Source organism: Hydra viridissima, unplaced genomic scaffold (assembly GCF_058129835.1).
Source record: "Hydra viridissima isolate aposymbiotic clone 2 unplaced genomic scaffold, HvirCarnegie_v1 scaffold_4, whole genome shotgun sequence".
In the NCBI taxonomy this organism is placed as follows: Eukaryota; Metazoa; Cnidaria; class Hydrozoa; order Anthoathecata; family Hydridae; genus Hydra; species Hydra viridissima.
The window spans coordinates 7,439,774-7,464,143 of NW_028324303.1; the positions used below are offsets into that span (position 1 = coordinate 7,439,774).

Here is a 24,370-nt window from a genome sequence, read left to right on the forward strand (position 1 = left end):
TATTCCTGAGATATAAATCTGTTTAAGTTTAAACACAAAGTTTCACTTGCCACATTTGATTTTGTTTAGTAGTAATTTTATCATTATTATTATTATCATTATCATTATTATTATTATTATTTTTATTATTATTATTATTATTATTATTATTATTATTATTATTATTATTATTATTATTATTATTATTATTATTATTATTATTATTATTTTATTATTATTATTATTATTATTATTATTATTATTATTATTATTATTATTATTATTATTATTATTATTATTATTATTATTATTATTATTATTATCATTATTATTATTATTATTATTATTATTATTATTATTATTATTATTATTATTATTATTATTATTATTATTTTATTATTATTATTATTATTATTATTATTATTATTATTATTATTATTATTATTATTATTATTATTATTATTATTATTATTATTATTATTATTATTATTATTATTATTATTATTATCATTATTATTATTATTATCATTATTATCATTATTATTATTTTTATTATTATTATTATTATTATTATTATTATTATTATTATTATTATTATTATTATTATTATTATTATTATTATTATTATTATTATTAGCATTATTATTATTATTATTATTATTATTATTATTATTATTATTATTATTATTATTATTATTATTATTATTATTATTATTATTATTATTATTATTATTATTATTATTATTATTATTATCATTTTAAATAGTTATATGACATATGGTATGTTAATGCAAATGAAAAATTTACAATATTTTTAGAACATCATTTTAGCAGCTAAAATAAGAACAGTCTGCATCTACTTTGATCTCAAGTCTGAACTTAGTAAGCGTATACACATCATGAATTGATCAAAGTGTAGCTGATCGCAAAACCAATTTTATGTATTCAAATTTAATTTGAAATTAAAATGCTGCTGGATTAAGAAAACGTTTTATAGTTTTAAGAGGCTTATTCGAAACATTGTTTGGTGTTTTTCAAGTTTGTCTATTTTCAACAGAAAAAAAAAAAGTAGTGTTACTGTGTTATCTATATTATATAGGTATATTATATAGCATATAGCAGTCAGTCATGTTTTGGTTAAATGTGAAAATAACAAGTTATTTTGTTTAGCTTCAAAAATTAATTAGTTCAAGTGTATTATTGCTATCGTCAAATAAAATATGTTAGATCTTAAAAATATGTTAGGACTACAAAGTTATAGATGTTTTTAGATAAGTTGTGTTTGTATGTTAAATTATAATTTCTAAAGTTTAAAAAGTTACCTAAATGTGACTATAATTTAAATTCAAGTAATTAATATTGTCGATTACAAATGTGATGATTTATTATATTGGATATACTGTAAAAGTAATAAAAGCCTGATATTCAGATCAATGTGCAAGTTAAGGATATGTTTATTTAAAACAGCAGTTTTTTGTTATTTGGTAATTCTAAAATTCTTTTATAGAAAAAATACAGCTATTTTTGATAGTATCATAGTTATTACTATCATAGTAAAAAAACTACAACCCTTTTTATATATCATTACATCCCAAAGTCTTGGATATGTAAAAATTATCAAATATAATTGGACCAAAATTTTTTGATCATCACTGCAGTTGAGGTGACATCTCATTAAACCAATGTTTAATGATTTAGAGCTCAAATCCAACTGAACCTTAGGTTCAGTTGGATTTTGATCCTAATTATTGATAAACCAAGTTTAAGAAAAGTTGGAAACCATGTTTAATACTCATGCATGAGTTTTTAACTAGTTTGTGTTCAGTTAAGTAGCATCTCCAAAAAAGAATGGTTTTAAGTAGACAACAGAGAAAACTCCACATAGTTTGATTGGTTTATGAAAAAAAATAGGTTAATAACAATAATTTTGTTAGTTACGATCTAGGTTACTATATATATATATATATATATATATATATATATATATATATATATATATATATATATATGCGAGTGTGTATATATACGTGTATATGTAAATATATATATATTTTTATTTACATGAATATGTATATATATATTTATATATGCATGTGTGTATATTTATGTGTATATATAAATATATGTGTGTGTATATATATATATATATATATATATATATATATATATACACACATATATCACAATAATTTCGTTAGTTAGGATCTAAGTTACTAAATATATATATATATATATATTTATATATGCGTGTGTGTATATATAAATATATGTATATATATATATATTTACATATATATATTTATATATGCGTGTGTGTATATATATATATATATATAAATTAGCAAAAATACTTATCTAGTTTTTTCTTTGACAGCTTGTTTTACCATCAGTAGGTTCATCAGGAAGTCTGATGAACCTAGTGATGGTGAAAGATAAGTTTATAAATATATAAGGTTAGTATATAACATGTTAACTAATGATTAATTTGTTAACCTTCCTGATTACTCATTGATGGTGAAACAAGTTGTGGAAGAAAAAATTAGATAAGTATTTTTACTAATTTATTACTGCTCTGCTCTTTAAGAACATTGAGCACTCTATTTATAGAATACTATAACATAGTTTATTTATATATATACAGGGTGTCTGCCAATATTTTAAGTTGGATTTCCCTGGCTTTTCCTTGATATTTACCTATTTATCGTTTAGAAAAATGCTCTTCAACTGCAAAAATATAAACAATAATACAACCCACATTAAATATATCAAGAGAAGTTCATAAAGCTATCTGCCAAATAAACTTTTAGATTGCGTGTACTATATACAACTTATTTAAGTTATATAAGTTTGATAAAGACTCATCTTTCCTGATTTTTCTAAAATTTAACCTAATTTCTCTGATAATCCCCTGATTTTTTTGAAGATATCCGAATTCCCTGGCATTTCCCTGATTTGGCAGACATACTGTATATATTTATATGCAGATCTTGCGTATAAAGACCACTTAGCAACATTGCAACATAACATAACAAGAATTTAATTTGATCTAAAGTTATTCCTCACAACAACAAGACTAAATAAAATTGACAAAGTATGTATTATGAATTTAGCAATTAGTATGTAACATAACAATGTTTTGTTACATATTCTATGTTATTATTAACAATAACATAAGTTATTTTTAACATATTTAACTAAAACTACTTGATTACTCACAAACTTAATCAAGTTATGATCAAGGTTTTGTGTTTAAATAATCGCTATTAATAAATGTTTAAATAATCGCTATTATTTAAAAAATTGTAGAATTTTATAAAAAACTTCAAATATTTTAAGAAACACAACCAAAAATTTATGCACCCGAAAAACGCAGATAGTCCAAAAAAATATCTGGCAAAAATGCAGATAGTCCAATTTTGTTTTACGCGGATATTGCAGATAAGCCAATTTTGTTTTATACGGAGAAAGCAGATATGCCAAATTTGTTTTCCGCGGAGATTGCAGATAGTCCGATTTTGCACGGAGCCATTGAAATATATAAATATACATACATACATACATACATACATACATACATACATACATACATACATACATACATACATACATACATACATACATACATACATTCTAATAGTATGTCATTAACATGCTGCAAAAAACGTGTACATTTTTCATCATTCACATGCTTCCCAGCATGTGAGTGATAAACAAGGTAAGCACTTTGATCAAAATACTAAGGTTATGGAGGAGGGGTATCAAGGCCAATTAGATATGCATATGCTTAAAGGGTATTGTTGAAGTAATCAATTCATTCATTCCAGATACTCCCAGAAACAAAAATTTATTCCATGAATAACTTTTTTAGTGAAATATGTATATCTTTACAATCTTTACTGTAGCACAGGGTGTCTCAAAATTCATTACCTGATTTGTTTTACCTATAACCTTTTATTAGATTTACAAAGTGTTAATACAAAGTGTTAACAATAAACACATTGACTTTTGAAAATTAACTCTAATAAAAGGGCCCCATTTATTGTGACAATTGTGGGTTCTTTTTATCACATTCTCCATAACAAAATACAGCAAATCCTGTAATGTTTGCAATTTAAGCCACTTTACACCAAGTTGTTGGTGATAAAGAAAGACTTTGTCCCAGATATTATCATTGAAATTTATGTTATGTTCCAATAATTGAATTATTATTTTGTGCATATATCAAGACTATTAGAACACATTGTTGTGCTGTCCATTTTAAAATTATTTGAGTTTAACTTCCTGAGAATAAAGTGCAGAAAAAGTGATTAGTTTAGAAGCTATAAACAAAACAAATTAGATTAGTTTTGGGAGACCCTGTATTATTTTATGCTTCTTAATTTCAGACATTAAATTTCTTTCATCAGTTATAACCACTTTCAGCGTATATTATAACTTAAAAATATACCATTACTAAACTCAAGGTTTATACTTTACTAATGATGTTTGAAACATGAACTAAAGTGAAAACCTTGGAAGTGAAATTTTGTTGTCAAATTTAAAACTGCCTTTAAACATCATGATATTGAGCAATACAATTTAGTAAATTACCTTGAATTTACGAAGCATTTACATATTATAAAATTAGCTAAAAACAACTCTCAAACTTAAGACAACAAAGATTGTGTTGACTTGTGTTATTAATGTTTAATATAGTTTTTGTTTTTTAGAAATTGCTACAACAACATATATTAAGAAGAAAAAAAAAGGGCCTAAAATCGAAAAAAATTTTATTACCACTTTTATTATAAAAAGAATCTGACCCAAGAATAATATCAACAGAAGTTATTTTTAGTAGCTGTGGTGAAAATCGACCCCAAGTTATGGGAACTATTGTCGCATTGAATACACCATTAAGTAAACAACTTTTTTTGCAACAAAACAAAGAACTTTTGTATTGGCCATTATCTGATAAAAAAGCATGAAAACTAAGCTTTGCAGCAACAATACCAGTCAGTGCAGTTCCACAACCAAGCTATAAAAAAATAATTAAAAAACAAGATTGTCAAAAAATAGATTAGTGCATTTTTAAGTATATCCAAGAGCACAAACAATATCAGATGAAAAAAAGCATTTCCTAATGTCTAAAAAAATCACATTTTAAAATCAAACAGTTATAGTATTCTAAACCGCTGTAAAATCCAAACCATATTCATTTTATCAATAAAAAACTGTGGGTTTGAACTAATGTTTACACCTATAAATAATAATAAATGAAGCAGTTATCTTGTACAGCTGCCAATTTATAAGGTTTTAAATAGCAAAATTCATAAAATACTGCTGTTTTTTCCTTAATGATAGTTTTTCCTGTTGATAGTTCTATAAAACGCTTATTTCTAAATCAAAAGTTAAAATTGGAAATAAAAAGACGTATAAAAAATAAAAAATTCTTGACAAATAAATTGCCATATTCTATTTGCACAAATATATTATGTACATTTTGTATTTAATCAAAATTTGCTAATATGCAGTTAAGCTAAGGACACCACAAAAATCCTCAACATTAAGAAATTAATTTTATTAACTATTTTTTAAAGATGCTTAACATAGTCTACAATAAAACTCTTAAGTTTGCTACTTGTATCTTTTCCTTCATTGATGAAAGTCCTGATGCACAGCTTCTATGCCATCTTTGTCCAAGCAAGAAATTTTGTAGTTATTAGAGCCCTTGATGTGAACAAACATAGCATGCACCACAAAACATCCTTTTTGGCTCAGCCAGATAGGATGTTTTGAACTTAATGATTTTTTGAATAGTCTACTTGCATTTCTATGCCTAAATGTTTTTAAAAATAAATCAATATGCAGTATCGAATAACAGTCATTCTCTTCATACTATAATCATGGTGATAACTCAGCTGAATGTCTAGTGAAGAAGACTACTTTTGCTAATAACTCAGCTAAATGAGAAGAAGATGAAGCTCCATAGGTGGAATGACTTTTAGATGAGAGTGTTTTTTGATTTTTCATTATAATACTACGCACAAAATGTATGATTTTTTTTACAATAATAATTTTTAAAATTGCTTATTGAGTGTTATTGATTACTCAAACATTCTAAATATTGCTTAAAATAACATGAAGAATTAACTATTAAGTTAATTTGTAAGTAACTTTCCTTTAAAAAAAAGTTTCTTAAACAATCAGTTTTACTAAGCCTTTTTAAATGCTAATTAAGTACCTAAATAATGTTCAGAAGAAAAGCTCATTAGAAACTAAAAAAATGTCTTTATAATTTTTTTCCATTTTAGCTAGATTTTCTTAAATGAGAAAGCTACTATTCTTAACAACTTTACATGAAAGTGGAAAATTGAACTTCAATAGAAAAATAATAAACTCATAGAAATAAGCTTAGGAAATATTTTTGCTATTGTAGCCATCTATAACAAATTTTCCAGGAATCATGTTCAGTTTTTCAAAAGTCATAACTGATGATTTTCATCCACATTAAAGTTTACAATAGCATCAAATGCTGCAAATTTTAAATGTAACATGTAGCAAAATTTAGATTTTGGAAATCAATCTCATATCATCATATCAAAACTCTCATTTTGGTTCTGAGTTTTTCAATGCATGCATTTTGAAAGCAATTCATTAGAACTGAGTTTTAAAAATTGGTTTCAGTAGCTTATATTATCACAAGGCAATCCAGGGCCAGGTTTATAGAGAGAAGGTTGATTGGGATGCATTTGATCAATGTTATGCTGGCAGCAACTTTTTTCACCTTTTGGACAGTATATGTGATGTTTTCTTTTGAGGAATCAACGTGAAAAAATAAAGCAAGTATTGCACTGGTATTTCATTAACAGACTGATTTTTGGTTTTAATTGTAATTCCACATTAGTTTTGCAATCTGTCAATTGTTGCATCAGTAAGTCTTTCCTTACCATCTAGATATCTTTCTTTTCCAAATTTTCTCAATTTTCTAAACAAAACTTTTTTTACACAAGACGAAAACACTCTAATTTTGGAAACAGTGTATCACCATATATTCTTTTTACTGATGAAAATGCCTTATCATTTCCACCACCACAAAACTCATTTCAGCAAAGATGATATTTTTCAATCAACCATTCAAAAATGGACTTTGCTCCAGCAACCTCAATAACAGTAGATGGGCCAGTATTGTTTAGGTTATAAAGATGCATACTTTTTAACATTTTATACACGCCAGAATCTGTGTTTTTTTTCATTTCATTCAACAAACATTGTTTTCAATATTTGAATAATATTTTACAATCCAAAACTTTTCCTTTCATCATAGATATTGCAGTATAAACACAATTGTATGAGGAAAAACCTTAACAGTGTCATGTGTCATCACAAGAAACATTAGTATTCACTAAATTATCTTCATCAGCAGTATGTTGGTTTTTTTTTTATAATTTTAACTTCAACATATTGTTTTTACTGCAATAGCATCAACTTTAGTAGCAATTTTTTGAACAATTTTAGTTTGAGTGTTTGATGCCAGAAGGTCCATAAGATAACAGAATCTTTGTAAAACAGTATGGCCATGTTCACATGAACACATTGCATCAACAGACCTTTGGTTTATATCAAAAGCTCTACTTCTTTCAGAACTGCATTTCCTGAGTGTATAAAATTCATCATCATATCCAAGTTGACAGAATATAATGATCGAGGTGGAAAGTCCAAATTTTTTTTGTATTTCCAGCTAAATCTAGTCAAATTTTACACTCTGGACAACATAGTAACTAAATAATAATGGCTAATACAATACTATCAATTATCCTACATCTAGATATAATTTTTTTAATCAGAAATCATTAAAGAAGTACTAATAGGGTGTACCTTGGAAAAAGATACACCTACTAAGTTCTGTGAATCTTTTAGTAGTGGTTATTGATTTTTTTTTTTTTTACCTACAGTAAACCTTTTCCTGTAAAATCTTTTTTTCTTTTTGTATTGAATAACAAATTAACACATTCTTTACCCATTTAAAATATCAGGTTAAAATTATAGAATGATAAATGTAACTCTAAGATGACAACTTACTTTTAAGAAGTTTTTTTTAAAAGTAAATTGAGAAATCTAGTGGTTGCTTTTAATGTTACAGATATTCTGAATAATGGGAAATAGAATTTAATGATAAACCTTTCTTAACAACCTTGTTTCCAGTATCATAAAAATATATATTTGGAGAGCTTTTTAAACAAATTAAAAATTTCAACCATTAAAATATAATGGTTCAGTAAAGTTTAGTTTTCTAAAGATTTTCAAATTGTGATTCTCTAATAAATTTTGAATAAAAATAGATAAATTTTTTTTCTTTTTTTTTTTTTTTTTTTTTTTTTTGAAAAATTTAATATTTCTGAGGGATATTCTCCTTTAAACAACATTTCTTTTTATATTAAATGAACATTTGTTTAAAAGAAATTTGCAATATAAATGAACAGAAACTTAAATAAATTCTCTAATATAAATCATATATAACTCAAAAAATAGATTTGTCTCCATCAGGAGTTTTACTTGTGCTTTTGAAAACTGTGTGTAATTGCATGCACTATAGCTAAATTACTTAAGGTAAGTTACCAATACATTTTGATAAGCTTATTTAAAGTAATTTAGGAGATATTAACATCTAAAAATGAAGTCAAAAAAGTAACTTTGAATTATGCATTTATTCAGTGAATTTCACAACAAAAAAAGTTTTTCAAAATGTTAGTCAGTAAATATAATACATTAAAATGAATACCAAGAAATGTTTTTAATAATGAAGTTTAAAAAAGCATACCTCAAGCACAGTTTTATTTTCCAGCTTGAATTGATTAACAAATAGATAATGAGCAAGAAAAGGAGCAGAAGGCCATGTAAACATTCCATGATTGGGTATATTCACCTTTTCTCAATCAATAAGAAAAATTACAAGTATTGGCTAAATACTGACAAATATGCCTAAAGTACAACTATATAGTAAATCAAAACTCATAGTTTATATTAACAGTGACATTCCTTAAATTAAGAATTTTATCCAATAGATAACTTAGAATATTTTGATACATATTTAGAAATACAAAATTTAGTCGGATGCAGAATATTACAAAATGTACATTTGCTTAGAACTGATAAATAAGGAAATATGACTTTTAAAATTTTATTATATAAAAGAACAAGTAAGAAGTTGAATTTTGCTTCCTTTTTTAAAAATAATTTAAAAGGTTTTCTTTAGAGAACAATAGCAGCAACTAATTTAGTTCCCAGCGGTTTTAATTTTGTTTAGATTCCGATCTTTTTTAAATTTGTCTCATCTTGATAAATACAAGTGAGTTTTGGTGCTAATTTTAGTTAAAAATAACCAAAATTCCAAAGAAACACTTGTTAACAAAATTTTATAATATCTTGGGTATATATAAATAAATCTATATTGGCAGAAATCTAGATTTTTGGTACTGATTAATTTTGATCTTTTAAGAAAAAAAGAATCTTTTTTAAAAAAAGACTACACAGATGGAATATGTTGAAAAAAAAAAAAAACTCAAGCAAAGTCAAGCAACACATTTGTCCTAGATGAATGTTTTTGTTAAAGAACCAATGTAAAATACTTGTAAAGGCAATGAAGAAAACAAACAACAGAAAAAAAGTTATATTAACAGCCAAATATTCATAATCTAGTTACTTCATTTCAAACCCTCTCATCAAATCTTTTCAAAGGGCTTTGGTCACTAATTTTTTGTATGATAACTGTATTGTTTGTGTTAAAATTCTACATAAGAATTTCATCTGTAAGAAGTTTATGGTACATTTAGAATAAAACTTGAGTTCATTTGCTAGTGAAAAAAGACCAGTCAATGTTGTAAGGAAGCTGCATTAGTTTCCTTACAACATTGATAATTACTTAACATATCAAGATATTTACTCTAATTAACATGTTGGTATATTTATAGTTTGAAATTCATATTAATATTGTTATTAGAATATTTAAACATACTGGCACTAAAAAAAAATTCAATTTGGTTTAGACTAAGTTAAAGATTATATGTAAAGAAAGATGTACTTGTGTTTGGACTTCAATAAAAGTAGGTTATACTTTAAACTTTCATTTTTAATTAAGTACTGAAGATAAAGGAAATATATGATTTTTGACAAACTTTGAACAGTGAATATCATAAATTAACCTTGAGTAGTTAATCTGATAAGTTATCTTTAATTTGCCTGATAAGTTATTTTTAATTTGTAATCATCACCTGTTGATGTTTAGAAGAGTGTTAGAAAAAAGCAATGACTTAGTATAATAAGAAATGTTGTTGTCCATTTGTGAGTAGTTGGCAGACCTCTGAATAACAAAGAATTATGACTTTTTTTAGAACTGAATTAGTTCTAAGTGACAAAATTTTAGTTAAGCTAATACTTTGAACAAATACAATTATGGACAAGTTTTTTGTATAGATAATTTTGATAAGAGAATGAAGCTTAATATCAAAGAATTAAATTAATTTATTAATGATCAATTATTTTGTTTAGAAGGGATTGTTATTACTTTGAGAAGAGCAAAAAAATATTGATGTGGGAAATGTAACAGTAATGTCTGGTTGGAAGTTATATAGATACTGTCATTGTTTGTAATAAGAATGAGAAAGATTTTATGGATGTATGCACTGATTCATTTACTCCACGGCTCAAAGCTACCTGCTCTATACCAATGTTGGAGACTTCACTTGAAGTCTCAGAAGCACCTTTTGAAAAACTGAGAGGAGTTACAACACCAATGTTTAAATAGTGTAATGACCAAAATTAGCAAAATTGTTAGAAAAATTGAAGAAATATTAGCTGATGTTTTTGAATGAGGATGTAGCAGCATTTGATGTAAATATTAAAAAGTATATACCTAAGGATTTGCAAACTAAACCCAATTACTTAGGCAGACTTAAATTGTTAATGAAAGAGAAGTTAAAGAATTCCAACATTAAAATCAAAATACAAATATCAACATTGGCTCCAGAATCTTAGATATTGGCATTTTCTGCAGACTATTTAAGTGTCCAGAAAACTAAAGAACAAATGTGGTATTTTTTCCAAAACCAAACTTAAAAAAAGTAAATAAATGTTGCATGCTGTAATTAGTCTTGTAGCAGACTTTTAACACGACAGCAAGGTTTTAAGGTTTTTACCAGGTAAATAATTTTTTGTTAGGGTAGGTAAAAGAACTGAAAAATACCAGCAAAAGCAACTGTTATGCAACTTGTGTTTATAAAAATGTTTATAAAAAAACATCCATATACAAAGATTGGATTCCCAAAGATTGGATTTTAAATCAAATTAGTGTAACAGTGCAGGTACATCATGCACACACTCTGTATTTTTTCACCTACCATCAAAACAATGTGTTACTTTTAAACGCTGTGAAATCGGACTTTATTTATAAATATCTTATTGCACAGCTTGTATATGTGATCCCATTAAAAACAAATGTATGCAAGAATTGTCCTGGATCTGAAGCCCTAAGAAACTGTTTAAATGAACATGAAGAACTCATATCTACTAAATGGGAGAGTGCAGATTGCCCACAGATTATCACCCAAAGACTAACTCTCAGTGACTATATAGTGGCAGAGTTGAAATCAACAGCTGGCTACTTATGACATAGTACCATTCAAACTTGTAGCTTGCAAGTATGATTTTTTTGGTGGGTTGCATCCTCATGGTCCAATAAAGATATGGTCCAATATGGTCCAACATGGTCTAATAAAGACATGGCCACCTACTAATGATTTACTGGATACCTATTTCAAATAAAATAACAAAATAATAGTTCCTATAATGCAATCAGGTTGAATACATGACATCATCAGTGACAACTTCAATACTACTGCAAACAGCTTTTAAATATACCTCCATGTTGTACAAAATGTTAACAGTTTTTATTAGCCTTATTCTTATTCTTATATTTCTTTATTAAAATAGCTACTTTAGTTCATAATAAATTTCTTTGAAACACAATCAAAATATTGCTTTAATTTAAACAATCTACTTTTAGACTTAATGATAAAAAAGGGTAGTTATGGTGTAACTACTTTTTTAACTATGATTTTTGAATTCCTCTTCCTTGAAAATAACCAGGTACCATTTTCTATAACTATCAGACTGCTAGAAATGTTTGTTATGAGAACAATGTAAATCCAAAATCTTGGAACATATACTTAATATTTAAACATCCATAACTTTTGAACTGTAATTTTAACTCAAATTTAGGGATTTTATTTTTAATCTAAGGACACTCAAATTTAGGGATTTTACTTATCTTACTTCTGTTTATTTCAATACAGTATGAGCTTTTTAGCTAAACATTGCATAAATGTTTATATATCATCTTGCTTTAACCACCCCTTTCAAATAACAACCAGTGTTCCAGTTAAATTTGAACTAGTGATCTTCCTCTTTTAAGTACTCAACTTCAATTCTGTGAAAAAGGGATGAAAAGACAGTTTACTTATGATTGCTTTGAACTCTTTTCTTGTAAAGGATATTATCACCCAGAATTAAATTCAAAAAATATATTAGGTACTCAGTGCACTATATTCTACACTACAACAGAAATGTTTCTGTAAATGCAAAGAAACTAATTAGCTAAGTTTATAAAGATAAATAACTTACTATCCTTTTTTTTAGATACAATTTAAAACTATAAGTTTAAACTTAGAAATCATTTAGTGTAAGCATGAAACTCTTTAATAAATACATAAAATTTAAATTCATTTTTACCAAAGAATGAACTATCAATTTTTTTAAACTACAAAAAAACATAAATTTATGAATAACTATGAAAAAAATCTACCTCTGGAATAACAACTTCAAGATACTTGATACGAGCATTTTCAGAATCAGAATTGAATACAAATGTTCTGCTTGATTGCATTTAGATATATTTGTAAATCTAAATGGACTTAAATTACTAACACAAAAATTATAGCTCATCTTTGCATTCTATTTTTTTTTTAAATTAAGTTTACAAAAAAAAACTACTTAAAACAAAAAAAATACAGTAAATGTTTAGAAGTTACAACCTTACATCAAAAAAGATAACAACATATCTCTTGAATCTTGAAATGTAATATCAATTATAATAACTCACTCTCTCTCTTTATTTATATATATATATATATATATATATATATATATATATATATATATATATATATATATATATATATATATATATATATATATAAAGAGAGAGAGTTTCTATTAAAAAGTTAGCAAATAAGCTTTTGCTATCAGCAAATGCACATATACCAATAAGCAAACAGTCAGTTTAAATAGAATATTGCATTCTTTCATTAATGATAACATCTGTATTTATAGCACACTTAAAATCAAAATGTATTTATTCACCACCTTCTGCAGGTGGTTCTGCCTGGGCACTTAAAAGTAAGATAAGAAATACTGGTAATATGTACATCCAATATTTGCCAATAAATGATTTGTTCTCATCGACTTTTGCATTTCCTGTATCAGATTTCTCCTCACTATTTTTTTTAGCAAATGACTGTGTATCTGGAACTGCACCTGCCACCTAAGGATCAAAAAAATTATTTTTAACATATATGCAAGGTACAATTAATACAAAACATACAAGGTTTGTTATAGGCCATTTTATGTTTCTTAAGTAAATGTTTTATGTCAACAGTGAATTAAGCTTTAAAACTCATAACCAGAAAAAAAATTTAATTTTAAAAATAATAATACCTCATTTCTTACTTAAACTACTGAGATTTTAATAATTAGTTTATTATGATATAATTTACATTTATTAATATTGAGTAATAAATAAAGTGTTAATGTATTGTTATAAAGATTAGAACAATTACAAAAATATTAATACTTTTGGTGATTCCCAAGAAGACACCTTGGGAATATTAACATACACATATAGTAAAGTAACAAAACAATAAAAAGTATAAAAATAAATAGTTTTTCTGTTAAATAACATAAACAGTAGATACACTTTTATATAAAAAATCTGAATAGATAGTAACTACACAGTCAGTTCAGTATGAATTCTTTGAAAATGATTCCAAATTAAAAAGATTTGTTCTAATTGGTGGAATATTTTCTTATTAAAAACCTCCAAGTACTTAAAATACAGTTAGCATTTTAACCCTCTCAGGACTAGTTTAATTTGGAGCAAAAATTACAAATTTTTTAAAAATGATTTATTTTTTCCAGATTTATTAAAATGTGAATATCAGAAGGCTTTCAAAGTATGATATTGTTTGAAACTGTACAGATTACACAGTGAAACATCACAACCTAGACAATCTGGACCTTGTGTTGCTTTTCTTTTTTTTCTCACTTGACTCTATGACTACAGACAGAACAGCATTTCTTGATATTATCTCCAGAATAAAATCAATCAAGTGATAAGCAGTGAAACCTAGTGGACAATCGGTTGATGGTCTGTCTTTTATTTGTAGCTATTTTGACCCATATTCTTCAATGAGTTCCTGAGCAAGTTGCATATGGAACTCTGAAAGTACATGTTTTTCATCTGTACACAGCATAAGAGCTTGCAATGCAATATCAAGTAAAAAGGAAAAACAACTTTTTGTACCATTTTGCTTTTTGTAGACATCCAAATAAGTTGTTCTGCATGTCTACTTTGTCCACAGATCCTATATTCTCACTGTATTGTGAAATGCAGAGAGATTTCTTTTTCCATTTTTTAACAGCATCTTTTTTCTGAGTATTTGCAGATGAAATTTAATAAATTTTAATCTCCTTCACACCTTGAGGAGAGATCCAAATCACCAGTCTGTGTCTCTAATGCTGAGTCTAAGTCATCAAAAATTTCATCAATTTTCTTGAAAATGCCATATTTAGAATAGAGTTGATGAACCATAGACTTTGAAATCTTAGCTAAATCTGAGTTTATTTCTGCAACAGAATTGAAAAATTTATAACACATGAATGGTAGTAAGAGAGATAAAGAAACAGGTCAGAGCACAAAGATGCAAAACAAAGCAACCACAAGGTTAACCCCCAAGAGTCCCTGAAAGAAAATCAAATTCATTGCATTTGACCATGTAAAATTTCAATGATGCTTTAAAGTATCACTGGTCCTGAAAAGGTTAAACAAAAATGAAATTTTTTTTTCAATAGATTAACAAATGTTTGCTGCTTTAGTTAACAATGCACTACAAAAACTTTAAACCATACTCTGGACCCAATTTGTTTATTTTTTATTTTTTCCAGTTATCTTTGAATACTCACAGTTTTGTGATAATCTTCATGATTTTTACCTGTTAGGCATTTTTGAATGTTGCAATTGAAGTGCAGAATGAAAGTTAATTGTTTACAAAAACTTTTTAAACATTTAAAAAGAATCACTGGATCATCCAATATTAAAATTAAGTAATCAATAAAAAGGACAGGGTAAAGTACAAACAGAAAGATTTCTAGCAGCAAAAACTGAACCTAGCACCTGGTGACCCTGCCAGTATTTCAAATCTGTTTCAAAGACAGTGATTTCTTTCAAAAGAAGAAGGAAAGAATTGTACTACCACAAAGGCTTTTCTCAGGAATTGCCAAAAACATTAACTTGACTTTTTTACAGACAGTGATATAAGGGCTTATCAATATACCAAAATCATGTGTTAATTGCATACTATATTAATATGTAATAATATATTGATATGTAGCAATTCATTAAAAGAAAAGAATGGCTACGAAAGTCAATTGCAAGAGACAAAAACAGTTTAATGTTAATTAAAAAAAAATCAAAAAGAAGCTTTACAAAATATTGCACAAAAGTGAAAGCTTTCAACTAATGCCATATAAAATCTATAGCTAGTCCATAAAATGCTTTTTAAGCATATTCATAAAAGTATATGCTTTTTGCATGATGTCATGTCAAACTTTGGGATAGTATGAAAATCATAAATTTTAGTGATGTGATCAAAGTCAAGAGCCAAATAAACCAAACTTACCTCCTCAGAATCCCTGCTGTATGAATCTTGTAGCAACAGTGGAAGTAAGTTTTTTGTAATATTTTATATCAAATATTGACTTTTAGCTCCTATTGCAACATAATCATCTAAAAATTTTCTTTATCTTTTAAATTTTTTTTGGGAAATACAAAGTTTCTATTAAAAAGTTAGCAAAAGTTCAAAAACTATTGTTGGTACCTATCAGAAGAACTAATTTTTTCTCTTTCTTCAATCATATTGCTAGTCATCAGATGAAAAGAAAGATGATACAACCCCTCACAAGAAAACAGATAGAAATTGATTTTACCAAAGAAAAGAGCTTTTAGATTTTGTAACATCATGTCTTTTTTTCAACATACTAGGAACTTTATCATTATTTCTGAATAAAAATGTTAAGGATTGGCTAATTAAAAAAAAAATTGAGGACTGGCTAACAAAAAGTTACTGAATTGCAACACATCTAACTAGTAAAAAGACAGTTAAAGATGGCTGAGAGAGGTGTCAAACTAATGATAGAGTACAACAAAATACTAATGATGAGCAACAGAAACAATACCTACTGCAGCTTGTATCAAATTACAGAAAATTGCTGCTGCAGATAAGACAAATAAAAATGTACCTCTTACTGAGAAAAAAATTAAATATTGTTATAGTAGTATAGGAAACTGATAATAACTTCAATTGGCATGAGTGACCTCTAAATATTGATGTTTTCCCCTTAAATTTTGGAATTGTAGCTTTTTATCAAAAAGATTAATTTAAAAAGATTAATCTCAATAACTTTTTTCGAAAAAAAAATTTCATTTCAAAAATTTTGTATCATATATATATATATATATATATATATATATATATATATATATATATATATATATATATATATATATATATGTATATATATATATATAATGTAATTAAACACATATTCATGTAATTAGTTACCTGCTGAACTAAATGCATAGTTGAGTTAAAGCTTTTAAACCTTTTGTTACTACTGTTTACACAAACACTTGATGGAGAAACCAATCCTAAACCCAGAATATTGTTTTCATTATCCATAGAAATAGTGATTCTTTCATTCATTCCTGAGCCAACTAAATAACAGGCTTTTGCAAATGTGGATACATAAGGTGAATTTTCAGCAACACCATCTTTAATTTGAGCTGATGTTCGAATAAAATATAACCCATTTTCTTCCACCAAAGTGGCTAATTTTTCTGAATCAAGCTCATTTAAAGAAAACTCTTCAGTTAGAGTGGCAGAAGCACTAGCACGATTTGTTTTTACAACTACTTTTCCTCTTGGACTAAATGAATCTTTTACACCAAATGCATGTTCAAGTGAAATTTTAATATTTGTATTAGAGGCAGAGAACAATGACTCATCTTCATGCACTCTCTTACAAAAAATAGATGCCAAACACACACCAATAAGTAGCACTAACTTGTAAATTTTAAACATTGTCTAAAAGAAATATTTAATGCACCTATTATATACATTTTATATGATGAGTGTATATTTACTTTTATTTTTTATTGGTAATATAGCATAATAACAACAATAAGAAAAACAACAATAACAATAATAAAAACAATAATAATAACAATAAAAATAACAATATTAATAGCAATAATAATAGAAATATTATAAATAATATTACTATTAATACTATCATTTTTATTATTATTATTATTATTATTAATATTATTATTATTATTATTATTATTATTATTATTATTATTATTATTATTATTATTATTATTATTATTATTAATATTATTATTATTATTATTATTATTATTATTATTATTATTATTATTATTATTATTATCATTATTATTATCATTATTATTATTATCATTATTATTATCATGATTATTATTATTATTATTATTATTATTAATATTATTAATATTATTATTATTATTATTATTATTATTATTATTATTATTATTATTATTATTATTATTATTATTATTATTATTATTATCATTATTATTATCATTATTATTATTATTATTATTATTATTATTATTATTATTATTATTATTATTATTATTATTATTATTATTATTATTATTATTATTATTATTTTTATCATTATTATTATTATTATTATCCTTATTACTATTACTATTACTATTATTGCTGCTGCTGTTGTTGTTGTTTTTGTTGTTGTTGTAACTTTAAAAATATACTTTGAGTAAAGTCATTTAAAGCTTGCAGATCAATAAAACCATTAGTAGACAATTTATCTTAAAAATGAATTATAGTAACAATAAGAGGAAAATAATTGACTGCAAAGATTTTGTTCCAGACAAGTATAGCACAAAATATTTCAAATAATATAATGGTACCTTAAAGTAAAAAACTTTAGTTTTTAATCTTTCAAAACACCAATCATTTATGAGAAAATATTTAGTTTAACAGTATTATAATTTATTTTTAAAAAAAAATTTAAAAATTCCTAGTGAAATTCGAAATGCAGGAGCTCGTTGAAGATTTTTTTTAAGAAACTTTCTACTCCTTTAACTAGGCTAATGACAGAAAAAACAAGACTGCAAATTTTATTAACTAGAAACTTTAAATATGTAAAAATCAATGTTAAGCAGTGAATTTTAGGATTGGTATTGATAATTAATAGAGGATCGATTAACGAAAAGAAACTTATTTTGATGGCTCCGCGCAAAATCTCCAATCTCCGCCAAAAACAAAATTGATCTATCTGCTATCTCCGCGTAAAACAAAATTTGACTATTTGCATTTTCCGCTTGATTTATTTTTGAACTATCTGCATTCTCCGAGCTTTCAAAGTTTTTATTGCATAAAATTATGCGCCTTGTCAAAATGTGATTTCACTACAAATGGCAGATCTGATGATAAAAGTTGTTAATAAGAAGACAGTAATTGCATTATTTTCCATCTATTCCTGAGATATAAATCTGTTTAAGTTTAAACACAAAGTTTCACTTGCCACATTTGATTTTGTTTAGTAGTAATTTTATCATTATTATTATTATCATTATCATTATTATTATTATTATTTTTATTATTATTATTATTATTATTATTATTATTATTATTATTATTATTATTATTATTATTATTATTATTATTATTATTTTATTATTATTATTATTATTATTATTATTATTATTATTATTATTATTATTATTATTATTATTATTATTATTATCATTATTATTATTATTATTATTATTATTATTATTATTATTATTATTATTATTATTATTATTATTATTATTTTATTATTATTATTATTATTATTATTATTATTATTATTATTATTATTATTATTATTATTATTATTATTATTATCATTATTATTATTATTATCATTATTATTATTATTATTATTTTTATTATTATTATTATTATTATTATTATTATTATTATTATTATTATTATTATTATTATTAGCATTATTATTATTATTATTATTATTATTATTATTATTATTATTATTATTATTATTATTATTATTATTATTATTATTATTATTATTATTATTATCATTTTAAATAGTTATATGACATATGGTATGTTAATGCAAATGAAAAATTTACAATATTTTTAGAACATCATTTTAGCAGCTAAAATAAGAACAGTCTGCATCTACTTTGATCTCAAGTCTGAACTTAGTAAGCGTATACACATCATGAATTGATCAAAGTGTAGCTGATCGCAAAACCAATTTTATGTATTCAAATTTAATTTGAAATTAAAATGCTGCTGGATTAAGAAAACGTTTTATAGTTTTAAGAGGCTTATTCGAAACATTGTTTGGTGTTTTTCAAGTTTGTCTATTTTCAACAGAAAAAAAAAAAGTAGTGTTACTGTGTTATCTATATTATATAGGTATATTATATAGCATATAGCAGTCAGTCATGTTTTGGTTAAATGTGAAAATAACAAGTTATTTTGTTTAGCTTCAAAAATTAATTAGTTCAAGTGTATTATTGCTATCGTCAAATAAAATATGTTAGATCTTAAAAATATGTTAGGACTACAAAGTTATAGATGTTTTTAGATAAGTTGTGTTTGTATGTTAAATTATAATTTCTAAAGTTTAAAAAGTTACCTAAATGTGACTATAATTTAAATTCAAGTAATTAATATTGTCGATTACAAATGTGATGATTTATTATATTGGATATACTGTAAAAGTAATAAAAGCCTGATATTCAGATCAATGTGCAAGTTAAGGATATGTTTATTTAAAACAGCAGTTTTTTGTTATTTGGTAATTCTAAAATTCTTTTATAGAAAAAATACAGCTATTTTTGATAGTATCATAGTTATTACTATCATAGTAAAAAAACTACAACCCTTTTTATATATCATTACATCCCAAAGTCTTGGATATGTAAAAATTATCAAATATAATTGGACCAAAATTTTTTGATCATCACTGCAGTTGAGGTGACATCTCATTAAACCAATGTTTAATGATTTAGAGCTCAAATCCAACTGAACCTTAGGTTCAGTTGGATTTTGATCCTAATTATTGATAAACCAAGTTTAAGAAAAGTTGGAAACCATGTTTAATACTCATGCATGAGTTTTTAACTAGTTTGTGTTCAGTTAAGTAGCATCTCCAAAAAAGAATGGTTTTAAGTAGACAACAGAGAAAACTCCACATAGTTTGATTGGTTTATGAAAAAAAATAGGTTAATAACAATAATTTTGTTAGTTACGATCTAGGTTACTATATATATATATATATATATATATATATATATATATATATATATATATATATATATGCGAGTGTGTATATATACGTGTATATGTAAATATATATATATTTTTATTTACATGAATATGTATATATATATTTATATATGCGTGTGTGTATATTTATATATGCGTGTGTGTATATTTATGTGTATATATAAATATATGTGTGTGTATATATATATATATATATATATATATATATATATATATATATATATATATATATATATATATATACATATATCACAATAATTTCGTTAGTTAGGATCTAAGTTACTATATATATATATATATATATATATATATATATATATATATATATATATATATATATATATATATATATATTTATATATGCGTGTGTGTATATATAAATATATGTATATATATATATATATTTACATATATATATATTTATATATGCGTGTGTGTGTATATATATATATATATAAATTAGCAAAAATACTTATCTAGTTTTTTCTTTGACAGCTTGTTTTACCATCAGTAGGTTCATCAGGAAGTCTGATGAACCTAGTGATGGTGAAAGATAAGTTTATAAATATATAAGGTTAGTATATAACATGTTAACTAATGATTAATTTGTTAACCTTCCTGATTACTCATTGATGGTGAAACAAGTTGTGGAAGAAAAAATTAGATAAGTATTTTTACTAATTTATTACTGCTCTGCTCTTTAAGAACATTGAGCACTCTATTTATAGAATACTATAACATAGTTTATTTATATATATACAGGGTGTCTGCCAATATTTTAAGTTGGATTTCCCTGGCTTTTCCCTGATATTTACCTATTTATCGTTTAGAGAAATGCTCTTCAACTGCAAAAGTATAAACAATAATACAACCCACATTAAATATTTCAAGAGAAGTTCATAAAACTATCTGCCAAATAAACTTTTAGATTGCGTGTACTATATACAACTTATTTAAGTTATATAAGTTTGATAAAGACTCATCTTTCCTGATTAAGCCTTTTGATCAATCAGTATTTGGCCCACTCAAGAAAGCTTAAAGAAAAACATGTGAAAATTTAATTAGTAATTTTCCTGGGACACTAGTTTCAAGAGTAAGTTTTTGTGGATTGATGAAGCAGGCTTGGAACGAATCTGTTACCCCAAATAATATTATATCTGGTTTTCAAGCTTGTGGAATTTATCCATACAATCCAAATATAATTCCACCTGAAGCTTACATGCCTAATTCTTTATACATAGAACCCAGTTATCAAAATAACGATAATCTGTTGAAAATTTTAGGCAAGCTACCTCAAGTATTTAATGACCATTGTAATACAGCAGAATGTAATATTGATCAATTGAAGCAGATGTTGACTTTTCTATTTCAACATCTTTAGCAACAAAGCATTCTTTAATATTAAATTTTGACCATACATACGCTATTCCTAATCCATCCCCAGTAAAAAATATAGTTACAGATAATATTAAAACTCAGAATGTTGCCATAAACGAAATAGAAATAACAGCTTCAAGTGTTTATCAAAATTTTCCATTTAAAAATCAATCCTTTCCAGGAGATCCAGATTCTGATGTTTTAACATTTCCCACTCAAATCATTAAAAAAACGGAAACTGCATTGAAACCTAAGTATTTTTTGCTCACATCTCAAGAAGCACTGGAAAACAAACATGAAGAAGTTCAAAAAAAATTAATCAAAGAAAAAAAAAGAGAAGAAAATGTTGTTAAAGAGAAAAAAACAGGAGGAAAAAAACATAAAACTTCCAAACTGTAGGAGAAAAAAAATTAACAATATATTATTCTTTTGTTTTTATTATTTTTTTTTTTATTTTGTTGTTTTTATTTTAACTTGAATATTGGTGTTCCAGTTTCTTGCTTATGTAATGTTTCTTCTTTCAATTGAATTTTTTTCTGTTTAAAAACATGTAATTCAGAAAAGAAATTAGGCCTAAATCTAGCCGATGCACAGTGGAGTATTTCAAAGTAATAGTCGATCAAAAGTCGATTACAAAAATTTTGTAAAAGTATACTATTAACTATACACCTTGTACAGAAAGTTTAAACGCACTTGTTTTTTTGTAAATTATGGTAAGTTTGGACTGGTGCAAAGAGAAAATCTGGTGATGGGTCTTCATTTTGTGTTTTATTTTTTTCTTAGCCAATTATTAATTAAGAAAAAAACACAACTTTCAAAGAAAAAAACACAAAATCTTTTCTGAAATGTAATATGAAACACAAGAAATCAAAAAATTGATGAGAAGAAAGTGCAATAAAGTTTAAACGCACTTAGTAATTTTTTGTCATGGAAATATGTTAATATGGAATATGACCCTCGTTGTTTTTGATACATGCTTGCAATCGGCTTGGAATTGATTCAATAAGATTTTCAATCATCTTGATTGGAATTTCAAGCCACAATTTTGTTAGTTCTTTTTTAAGCATTTCGTGACTTGTTATTTGCTTTTTTGTAAGTTGATAATCCATCAAGCTCCATAAATTTTCAGTCGGGTTAAAGTCAGGTGATCGTGCTGGCCAAGTCATGAGTCGAATATTAATTTCAACGAAATAATTGGTAATTGAATGTGCTGTATGACATGGAGCATTGTCTTGTTGAAATAACCAGTTTTGATCAGCCTGGAACAAATTGCAACTAGGGATAAGCGAATTTTCCAAAATGTCACGATACCCATACTGGTTCAATCTTCCTTCGTATATTTTATGACAGCCAACGCCTGAGCCTGATATGCATCCCCATATGCCGACAGAGCCACCACCTTTTTGAATACGTCTGTGTATGTGTTGCTTCAAATATTTTTCCGTATTTTTGCGACGAACAAATCTTTTGTTTTTTCTGTTAATAATTTCAAAAATCGAATCATCGCTAAAGTTAATTATTTTCCATTGTTCCACCGAATAATTTAAACGCTCTTTGCACCATTTTTTTCGCTTTAGACGATCGGTTAACGACTACATAGGCTTTCTTACAGCATGAAACGAATTTAATTCTTTTTTGCGTGATAACTTACTTATTGTGGTACGACTAACTGTTTTGTCTGCAAGCGAACTATTGATTTCTGCAGTCAAAGCTGACACTCCTGCTTTTGGGTTGCGTCTGCTAAGCGTATAAAGCATGTTTTCATTGCGAGCTGACAGTTTTTTTGGGCGCCCAATACGAGGTTTATCATCGACACTACCAGTCGATAAGTAATTTTTTATTGTTGTACGAACGCTGAATTCAGAAATATTCAAATGTTTGCCAATTTGTCGATTGCTCATTTTCATTTTATGCATGCCAATTACTTGCCATTTGATTTTCGATGAGACAGCTCTTTCACCCATGAAAATATGATCTTTTGACAAAGTTTTATCAGTTGAAAATGGCTGTAGGTTGAATCAAATCGTAGACGCAGTTTTTTTTGCAAAATAAAATAAGAATAAAGATGCAAGTAGAATATGCTAACGATAGCAGGCTTTTGAGTGATGAAAATGCAAAAGACTGCAAGAAAAAACCAATCAATTAACTAGAGTTACGAGTTTTCCAACCAAAGTGCGTTTAAACTTTATTTCAAAAAATTGAAAGGACTTAATTGCTCCGTTAATTTTCTCATCATCCTCCACCTTCTTTATGGTGTCCTTATATATATTTTT

General features: G+C 25.4%; 3 protein-coding genes across 17 annotated transcripts in view; all 3 read right to left on the minus strand.

Annotated features, from left to right (window-relative positions):
• LOC145182799 (DNA helicase MCM9-like) overlaps positions 1 to 24,370 on the minus strand; it is a 169,116-nt gene that overhangs the window by 110,874 nt on the left and 33,872 nt on the right. Inside the window, exons 2-3 of one of the 14 annotated variants that reach the window (XM_090084640.1) lie at positions 16,908 to 17,429; positions 13,215 to 13,552 (exon numbers count right to left, since the gene is read on the minus strand). The exons of the other annotated variants lie outside the window; for them this stretch is intronic. Of the exons in view, the coding sequence (XP_089940766.1) occupies positions 13,364 to 13,552; positions 16,908 to 17,426 (708 nt within the window). The 5' untranslated portion in view covers positions 17,427 to 17,429 and the 3' untranslated portion in view covers positions 13,215 to 13,363. Of the gene's footprint in view, positions 1 to 13,214; positions 13,553 to 16,907; positions 17,430 to 24,370 lie in introns of those variants that run through there. 14 annotated transcript variants of the gene reach the window in all.
• The window catches only part of LOC145182797 (histone-arginine methyltransferase METTL23-like), a 64,702-nt gene that overhangs the window by 6,460 nt on the left and 33,872 nt on the right, over positions 1 to 24,370 (minus strand). The window contains exons 1-3 of one of the 2 annotated variants that reach the window (XM_090084662.1): positions 12,815 to 12,913; positions 8,777 to 8,892; positions 4,756 to 4,993 (exon numbers count right to left, since the gene is read on the minus strand). In XM_090084662.1, the coding sequence (XP_089940788.1) occupies positions 4,756 to 4,993; positions 8,777 to 8,860 (322 nt within the window). In that variant the 5' untranslated portion in view covers positions 8,861 to 8,892; positions 12,815 to 12,913. Of the gene's footprint in view, positions 1 to 4,755; positions 4,994 to 8,776; positions 8,893 to 12,814; positions 12,914 to 24,370 lie in introns of those variants that run through there. The other variant, XM_090084661.1, reaches the window with a different exon arrangement.
• On the minus strand, positions 23,690 to 24,061 carry LOC149889631 (uncharacterized). The gene has a single exon (XM_090085158.1). It carries the CDS (start codon positions 24,059 to 24,061, stop codon positions 23,690 to 23,692), a length of 372 nt encoding a protein of 123 aa, XP_089941284.1.

Excerpts from the sequence above, each read along its gene's own strand:
- LOC149889631 (XM_090085158.1), bottom strand. The coding sequence starts at position 24,061 with ATGGGTGAAAGAGCTGTCTCATCGAAAATCAAATGGCAAGTAATTGGC.